We start from the raw sequence: 9992 nt of genomic DNA on the forward strand, positions 1-9992 counted from the left end.
GATATCATCTCACCCCAGTTAGACTGGCTATTATCAAAAAGACTGAGAATAACAAATGCTGACGAGGATGTGGAGAAACGGGAACTCTTCTACACTGCTGGTGGGACTGTAAATTAGTGCAGCCATTATGGGAAACAATATGGAGGTTCCTCAGACAACTACAACTACAGATAGATCTACCATATGATCCAGCAATCCCACCGCTGGATATATACCCAAAGGAATGGAAATCATCATGTTGAAGGGATACCTGCACTACTGAGTTTATTGCAGCTCTATTCACAATAAACAAGAGTTGAAACCAACCTAAATGTCCATTGATGGATGACTGGATAAGGAAAATGTGGTATATTTACACAATGGAATACTACTCTGCCACAAAAGAGAATGAAATTTTGCCATTTTCAGCAACATGGATGAACTTACAGAAAATTATATTAAGTGAAATAAGCCAGGCACAGAAAGAGAAATACCACATGTCCTCACTCATAAGTAGGAGCTAAAAAATAAATAAATAAACAAATAAAATTTTAAAAGAAAGAAAGAAAGATACAACAATCATAATAATATGTTGACCTTTCAAAAGGAGAGAACAGAACTGAAGTTACCAGAGGTGAGAAAGGGGGTTGGGGAGGAGAGGTTAGCAAGAAATTGGTAAAGGGCCACAAAAAATAATTACATTATATAATGCTGAATATACTAATTATCTTGATTTGAGCATCGCATATTGCATACAGGTATTGATATTCAAAGTGGTACTGCACAGATATGTACAATCAATTATGTTTCAATAAAAAAAGAATTATGTGCTTATGATAAGTCTAAGTGCGTTCCAGAATGTGTTTATATTTTACTGTAGAAGGAAAAAAAAGTGAATAATGAAATAAAGCACAAAGATATCCTAAAAAAAAAATCACCTCAGTTCAATAAGTCACAAAATATTGACTTTATACTTAAATAATTTTTACTGCCAAGGAGGTCAGTTTAATTTATACGGCAGGAAGGAGGAAATTCTACTATTCCATTTCACAGATGTGAGACTGAGGGGAGGAGTGACTCTTGCCCCAGGTGGCAGAGCTGGTCTCAGTGAACAAGGATGATGAACAAATACCTGCTGAATTTAGTCACACTGATTTGAATAGGTCATTCCAGAGAGAGAACCATAGCATTACCACCCCTCCAGGATTATGACTTTGGGAACAATATTCAGAGGCTGTCATCCTGGGGCTCTCCCAATAAATTTCCTGTACTTTTAAAATGTGAGGGTTCTACATTTTAAAAATTACATTAATTTCTCTTCTGATAATTATCCTAATTTATAATTACAATGGTTTGTGTGCTACGGACACTGGCAACAGTATAACTGTTCAGGTGTCAAGTATTCTCATGGGACTTTCTCACTGCTTAATAAAGTCAACTTATTATTACTCACCTGACGGTATATGGAATTAGATCATTACACCAAAATAGTCTGGTCTGCATTCTTCTGCTGTGCTTAAATGTACCTGGTACTGGGATTGAACTATTCATTTGAAAATGGTTAAAATGCTTTCTTATCCAAATTGAGGGGGTTTTCATTGATTCCTTTGGTTCTGTGGACCTTTGCATTAATGGTTGATATTTACAATTAGCCAAGACACGAATTTGTTGAGTAGACTCTCGCCTGATCCTTGGAATACTGCCAATACAACCTTCCCATCCCCTCTCCCCCGCAGATAAAACTGATAAAACTGCCTGTCATAATTTCTCACCTTGGTGAGTAAATTGGCTGGGCTCATCAATCTGTTAATCAGTAGAAATTCAGTACCCTAAGTATAGTGAGCTCTACCTTTGAAGTTATCTGAGAAACATTTCTTCTCACCTACAGTGAATGAGCCCTTTCATCTCAGAGGTACATTCAATCAGAATTTCAAATACTTCAGATAGAGTCCACATTTAATTATTGAGAAGGAGGGGAGAAAAGACAAAGTTTTCTCAAGCTCATAAATTTTCTCGGCACATTTTGACTCTATCATTATGATGTTCAAAGCTGGCTTGGTGGCTTTCCAGGTAAAGCTACCAAGAAAACGGAAACGTTTCTTCAGGAATAACTATCTGTTTCTTAAAAATTGTTATTAATTGGATAATAAACTCTAAAATTGCATGTCATGTAAATTGAGTCAGACTCTATCTTTGCTGATGGATGTGCACTCAGGATGAATGGGACTAGGAGTTAGACATACTTAGTGGCTGGAGATGTCTGCCCAGCAATAACTCTCATCCGTGCCCTAGATAGTGTGCGTTGCTAAGATCCTGGGTGCCTAGTTGGAGTCTCATAGCTATGGCTTCTGTCCCAGAGCCATCCTGCCTCCCAGTTCCCTCCGTATTTCTTCCTGTTTTGTTTTCTCTCTCAAGATTACAGCCTCTCTTCTACCAGCCCATTAGTGTAGAAGGAAATATGGAACGTGTAACATAATTCAGCCTAAAGTTTGAAAAGTCTTTCTCTTTTCCCAAACACTCATTCAGAAAAAAAAACAGATTGATGTTCCTTCCAAGCTGGTGAAACACTAATATATTCAGGGCACATCCCTATTTGCATATCTGTATTTAAAAGGATATACAGAATTTTGTAACATTGGGTAATTTGGGGGAGAGAAACGAGTGACTGAGGGATTTTTCTTTTTGTACTTTTTGAATTTTAAAACAGCATTTCAAAAGTAGACATAATTAAGTTTTAAATGTTATCTGTAGTCCTGGGTTAATTAATGATTAGAACTGATTTTTAAAATTATGTCACTCACTTGCTCAAAAACTTTCAGAGAATTAAAGGATGAACTCTAAAATGGTATATTCAAAATAATTAAGATATTGTCTTAAATAAAACAATTCCTCCACTCCAATGAGTTGGGGATAGGGTGCAAAAATGAAATTCTGCAGAAGTTTCCTCTTTTCTCAAAAGATTTTCCTCTTTCAAAAAGAAGTTTCCTCTTTTCTCAAAAGATTTTCTCAAAATTTGGGTTACCTGATCTTGACAACTTGATGCTTTACATAGCAAATCCTATTATACACAAAACAATAATCTCTATATTACAAAAATATGTTGAAGAAGGATTTGTAAAAAATATTATTCCAGGATACAAAAGGGAGAGTGGTCCCTTGGACTGCATCCCGGTAACAGGCCTTCATTGATTTAGAGTGGCCTGTTGGCTTGAACAGGCGTTATCTCTAATGGCATGTCTCCAGAACCACGGGTGTTCTACTGTCATCTGTTCTTCCTCCTCTTTCCAAGGTCCAGCACTGTTTAATGTGGTCTGGACAAACCTGGCTTTTGATCTAGGAAGCCAGGCTGAAAGTTATTGATCACTCTAAGGTAATGGTTAAACGTCCATGTGCAGATAAAAATAAGCTCACTTAGCCCCATTTTACAGTGAATTATATCAGTTAGGAAGTTTTTTGTCTTTGTTGTTGTTTACTTTATTTCTTAGATTATGTTAAATATTATTGTTGTTAAGGTATTGAATCATTCCTTATGTAAGGAATTTGGTTTTAAGAAGAGTATATGACCTCTTGTCGGAAACAAATGATAACATTTCTAGTTCTGGACCACTTCTACCCCATCCTCTCACAATATCTCACATACTCCTGCGTGTCACCAGAAGCCACCCCTTTGTGAACCACCTGGCCTAGCATCACAGAAATGTGCTGAGTCTGTTTAACTTTGCTTAGAGGCTTAGATATTTATTAGAGAGGAACTTTTCTATTTTTTTATATGCTTCCCCCAAGGGATCAGGACAAAAAACGAATTTCAACCATGGAAAGAGAGGAACCTGGGTGGAAAATCCAATATTAATAGAAATGACAAGCTGTCAGCTAATCCCAAGGGGTTTAAGTACAGAGCAAAGGAAAAGGAACCCAGGGATTTACATGAGGAGACAGTTCTCTGTGCCCCCAAGTGAGTTATTAATTCATAAACGAGTGAGTAAATGGCATGTTAGCAATGGGGAGAACCGGTGACCCACCTTCTCAGTTACACCTAATCTTAATGCAGTTGGCTTATTCACATATAGGATTCTTTCCATGACCCATTTGGTTCTACACACCCAGTGCACATGGATGATAAGTTATTGATGGCTTTTAGGTCACAAGTTCCCTCCCTGCACCCCACTATTTTGAGCTGAGGGAAAAGCAGAGTATTTATCTAGGATATTGACTTACAGAGACAGCAGTAAAAACCGTGTTGACAACACCAACTCCAATGGTTGCATAAACAGGTTGGTTGATTCCAGCTGTCTGAAAAATGCTGGTTGAGTAGTAAAAGATCTGTAAAGTAAAAACAGGTTAGCCTTAATCAAGAAGCTTGGCACTGAAGTCTTTAAAGCAAAAAATATTTTAGGTTGTTTACTTTTACTTGTTTCTATGGAGCTATGGTCCCCAGAATTTCCTAAAGATTTTTTCCACCCTCTCCTTCCAGAGAAGGAGACCCTATAGTCTCCCTTTAGTGTTTAAAGCTTCTGATTGCTTAAAAGTCATTTTTATATTTAGTTGAAAACTTTGCTATTGCATTTTCTTTTAAAAAAATTTTTAAAACTTTTTGTCAAAGCATAACATACATACACAAAGTACATATATTTTTAAGGGTATAGCTCAATTAATTTTCAGAAGTTGAACACGCCTGTGTAAACAGCACCCAGATCAAGAAATACAGTAAATAATTTCCAGCCCTCCAGAAATCCACTATATGTCTCTTCACCCATTGTCTCAAGGAAACCACTCTTCCAACTTCTGACAACAAAGATAAAATTTGCCAACCCTTGAACTTGATGTAAATGGAGCCACATATCATTTTGCGTCTGCTTCTTTTGTTCAACATTACCTTTGTGAGAATCATCCTTATTGTTGTGTATATTTGTAGACCGTTCATTGTCATAACTATATAGCATTTTCTTGTATTAATATATAGACATCCCTTGATATCTGTGGGGGATTGGTATCAGGACCCTCCAGGATACCAAAATCCATGATGCTTAAGTCCCTTACATAAAATAACGTAGTATTTGCATATAACCTGGGCACATCCTCCCATATACTTTAAATCATCTCTAGATTACTTTTAATAACTAATATAATGTAATGCTATATAAATACATGTTATACTGTATTTTCAAAAAGTTTTTTTTTTCTTGTTGCATTGTTTTTTTTTTTTTTTCCTTTTTGTCTTTTTTTGTGTCCGGCAACGGATCGCAACCCTCAGTGTTGCGCCCGTACAGGACCAGGACCGGCAACGGGACCGCGACCCTCAGTGTGTTGCGCCTGCACCTCGCTCAGCCAGTGAGCGGGAACCGGTCTGTATGTGGGATCCGAACCCTCAGCGGGAGCGCCGCTGCGCTTCCCAAGCGGCGCACTGTAGCAGTGCGCCACTGGGCCGGCCCTTGTTGCATTGTTTTTTAAAATTTATTTTCCCTCTAAATATTTTTAATCCATGGTTAGGAAACCCATGGACATGGAACCCATGAATGGTGCAGAGGTCCAACTGTACCACAATTTAGTTACCCATTCTACTAGTGATGGATATTGAGGGATCTGCCATTCAGGGTAATTATGAGTAGTACTGCTATGAACATTCTAGTACAACCTGGTTGGTATAAATAAGTAATTTATACCTAGGAATAGAATTGCTGGGCCATAGGGTATGCATTTACTCAGGTTGGATAGATACCGCCAAATAGTTTCCCAAAGAAGTTATGACAATTTTACATTCTCACCAGTGTATATGAGTTCTGGTTCATATTGAATTTAATCCAAAATTTCCCACCAGTTTCATTAAAGATGGAGAAATCTGTTTCACAACCTCCCTAATGGCCTTTTAAAATTTAGTTGTGTTTTAAGTTTATAATAGTCTTTTAGGTCATTCTGTCATTCTATCACCCTCTGTCATTCCTTCCCCACCTAACACGTCCTGTTGCTGGCACCCTTCCCTGTAGACAGAACTGCTATAGGAGGACCATGCAGACCGTTTGGTGAGTGGTAGCTTGTAGCACACCGCACACCATTTCCAGGCTGCTCATCAGCCTTAGGTTCAACATTTCCTGGATGCCTCTTCAAGTCAGGCACTAGGATGGAAGCTGAAACAGGAAGGTTCAGAGAGATTAGGTACTGAACCATCGATTATACAGGCAGTTTTTAGATGGGGGATACAAATTTGGTCTCTGAGCCTCAAAGCTGTACAGAGTATTAGGTAAAGATACATCAAGAACCTCTTAAAGGAGTCTGGAGACAACAGCAGATCTTGCGGAATGAGGTTCAGGTCTCCTTTTGCTCCAGTTGATGGGAATTCACTTTCTTTGCTTCTCCCAAGTCTCTGCCCATTCATCAATCACCGCTAAAAGTGTCCCTTGTGGATCTGAAATTGGCTCACTATAGTGGAAGTCCAATCCACATTTCCCTTTAATGAAAGGGAAATAAGTGGTTTTTCTTTATCTAGTCTCTTAACAAATACTTAATCTTTTCTTATAGTAGCTAATTGCCAGTAGAACCATTTTAGTCAGCATGATGCAATGATTTCAATCAAAACCTAAAAGCTAGCTAGTTTAATATTTAAGTGTTTTCAGTTGTGTCTTATTTACCATCCTCATTCACCAATATGATGCCAGTTCACTCTATTGTTTATTTTGTGTATTGTCTTCTCAAATAGAGTGAAAGTTTCTTCCATGACAGGAAACGATTTTTGCACCTGGCTATCTGGTATACTTTATTGAAATAAACAGAATCATGGACTCCTTTTTGCCTAGGCTATCAGAAATCCTAAATTCGATACTCAACTCTAGAAGCCCCTTGCAATTTAGGGTTTTCTTAGGGGGGGGGTATAATTATTCTTCTTTTCCCTCCTTGTATTTATTATGACTATTGCTCTTTAATCTTAATAGACACATAGTACATTAATTGTTGACATTTTTAAAAATCGTAAGCTAACTTTAGAAAGCTGCTGAAGCAAAACAAAGTTAATGCTCACTCAAGATATGTTTGTGGTAGTAAGATGTGTGATGTCAACATTTTAAGATGTCTTTTAGCTATTTAAACTTAAACCTCTTCCTTTCTCCATCCTAATTTACTTGGCTCTTAAGAGTTAGGGGTGCTCTTTAACTTACCCCATTGATTCCAGAAAATTGCTGAGCCATGTGCAGCATCAAGGACACTAGAATAGGCTGTCGGTAGTTGGAATTGGTGAAGAGCTGAATTATAGAGACTTTCTGCTCACTTGATGCTTCTTCCATTTCTTTTCTCATCTCAATAATGTCTTTGGTGACATCATCATATCCTCTGAGTCTTTGCAAGCCTGTCCCCCAAAATGATCAGGTTGAAACAACTCAGGTCAAAACAAAAACAGATTTATTTTTATTATGTTAATGAAAGAGCTACAGTTCTGCATGTCTCTTTCTATTACGTAATAGCATGGGTGTTGGAAATTCTTTTTTTTTTTTTTTTTTTTTTAAATTAAATCCTGCTTTTTGTTTTTTTTTTTAAAAAGCAGGTCAAAACAAAAACAGATTTATTTTTATTATGTTAATGAAAGAGCTACAGTTCTGCATGTCTCTTTCTATTACGTAATAGCATGGGTGTTGGAAATTCTTTTTTTTTTTTTTTTTTTGTAAATTAAATCCTGCTTTTTGATTTTTTTTTTTAAAAAGCAGAACATTTGGCTTCATCTCATGACAAAGAAATGGTTTTCATTATCATCGAAACAATGCTGGAAGGGTCTTTTAGAAGCCTCTAGTTACTGAGTTCAGTACCCTGGATGTGAGTTTCTGGTTAGGATGTGAGTGAATGCTTATAGGTGCAAAATGGCATGCACTGGTCTTATTAAAATGATTTTGCACATTCTTCTCACTTATTTCATTTGGAAGGCACTGTACAAATTTCACAAGCAACCATTCATGCACACTATTTCACACTAGCTTACAATTCCAAAACAATAGGAAGAAAGAAAAACTACCCATGGACTTACTTTTTTTTGCTTTGACTTCCTCATCCAACTTGATGTAAAGGTATCTGGGGCTTTCTGGACAGAAGAAGAGTAGCAGAGACTGGAGGATGGCTGGCACAGCAGACAGGCCAAGCAGGAAGTGCCATAGATCTCCACTGCCCAGGATAAAGTCAAGGCCAGCAATCTGAAAAGGCAAGGAGGAAGCATATTAACTACACAACACTTTGGGTCCACTTCTACAATTGTTGAAAAATACATTAGCTATTTAATAGTAATTCCTGACAACTCTGGTTCAAGTAAGCACAAGAGGAAAAGTATTACTACTGTGTCTACTTTAACTAAATTAGGAAATATTTATTTACAAATAATTCACCTAGGTTTGTTTTCATTAACTCCAATTGGATATTTAGGATGGGAATCAACCAAACTTAAAAAAAAACCCACCGCATTTGATATCTAAAGCAACACACGGCTGTAGTCTCCAGGTAACCATATGGAATAATACGATATTAAAATCATGCATAACTTTGACTTTTGCTTAAAAATTCCTTCTTAGATTACCCAGATCTTAAATAAAATGGGATTTCATAGAAAGAACAATAACTCTGATGAGAAACAGCTTTGTGATGCCCATGGCAGTGATTTATAGTCTACTCCCTGGATCCGCACAGGCATGGGGTTCTCAGGACTCCCTCTGAGACCACAGTGTAGAAGGGAAGGAGAGAGCCAGCTGAAGAAAAGCTCCTGTAGTAATTATTTACATGATATCCAGGTAAGATGCCCAAAACAAAGAAAACCCAGGCAGTCAAAAATTTGAAGGTTTCCATTCCTTGAAATCTAAATGGAATAATTTAATTCTTGAATAGCTCTGGAGTTTGAGACCTGGCTTGCCACGTCACCTCCAGTGCCAGTGCCACCAACAACACCAAGAGGAAGAGCGAGAAGTGGTAATAATTTATCTTTGAGCTAAAAAAACCTATGTCTCTACACCATCTCCACCACCTCTGGTGGAATTGTTTTTTTCTCTGGGCTGGTCTACAGTGAGAATGGACAGTAAGAGAGGGAGAGGATGAATGAAGTAGAGAATGGGCACAGGAGGGGATGGGGAGCTTTACCTGACTAAGAACAATGCCCGTGACAATGGCCAGCTGGTGAATAGTGCCAAGTGCACCCCTGAGAGTGGTTGGAGCAATTTCACCAATATACATTGGAACCAGGCCAGAAATTAGTCCTGCATGAAACATGAACATAGATGTTAAAGAGCAGCCAGGACTATCTCAATAACAATAATTTGGTTTAAGTAAAGTTAGTATCTTGACTGAAAGTCCCTTCCTGAGTCCATTGGAAGGGAGAGCCCTTGTCCCTAGCCTTCAACCCAGTTTATGCAAAGAATAATTGTTAATATGACCCCAAATGAAGTTGTAGCTGGAAATATTAATAGAAAGAAATACTTAATCATGTATTTGCAATTCTTCATCACATTGTCTCGTATGGGCAAAAGAAAAAAATCCATGTTAACATTTAGTTTACATCATGATGCCTTAGGTTATCTTCAGAAAAGAAACCAAAGAATGTTTTAATAATATTCTTAATCTGGGCTCATAGAATTAAAGGAAATTAGAACATGTAGGTGAACCTCTTGAGAGAGGTGAGAAATGACCTGCCCAGGATTACAGTACAAGTAGAGCGTTAGCATGAGAACTACACACCCTATCTGAATTTCCACAACGCGGAGGGAGATGTAGAGAGGTAAAAGAGGCTAAGGAACTCAAGGACCCTTCCTCCAATAACTCCAACCAGAGCAACCCAGCTTCTTTATTCTATCCTAATATTAGGCTTCAGAAAAGATCATACTTGAAGAAATACGTTTGGTGCTTAAAGGAATACAAAAAATTTGAAAAGCTCTAGGCCATTCTGCCTTCTGGAGCTTTCTTAAATGCACACATAATCAGTCATGTTGGAAATGGTAGGGTGTGTCGTCATTTGCTGATTGTGTTAAAGGGTCAGAGATCATCAGTAAGGCAAGGCTGAA

At 37.7% G+C, this 9992-nt stretch overlaps 1 protein-coding gene across 3 annotated transcripts in view; it reads right to left on the reverse strand.

Moving 5' to 3' along the window:
• SLC2A2 (solute carrier family 2 (facilitated glucose transporter), member 2) overlaps positions 1-9992 on the reverse strand; it is a 32964-nt gene that overhangs the window by 3083 nt on the left and 19889 nt on the right. For all 3 annotated transcript variants that reach the window (XM_008588130.1, XM_008588128.1, XM_008588129.1), the window contains 4 exons: positions 9076-9191; positions 7982-8144; positions 7125-7312; positions 4195-4299 (listed from right to left, as the gene is read on the reverse strand). In XM_008588130.1, coding sequence (XP_008586352.1) covers positions 4195-4299; positions 7125-7312; positions 7982-8144; positions 9076-9168 — 549 coding nt within the window. In that variant the 5' untranslated portion in view covers positions 9169-9191. The remainder of the gene's footprint in view (positions 1-4194; positions 4300-7124; positions 7313-7981; positions 8145-9075; positions 9192-9992) is intronic.

The sequence above is a fragment of the Galeopterus variegatus genome, unplaced genomic scaffold (genome assembly GCF_000696425.1).
Source record: "Galeopterus variegatus unplaced genomic scaffold, G_variegatus-3.0.2 Scaffold4679, whole genome shotgun sequence".
Lineage (NCBI taxonomy): Eukaryota > Metazoa > Chordata > Mammalia > Dermoptera > Cynocephalidae > Galeopterus > Galeopterus variegatus.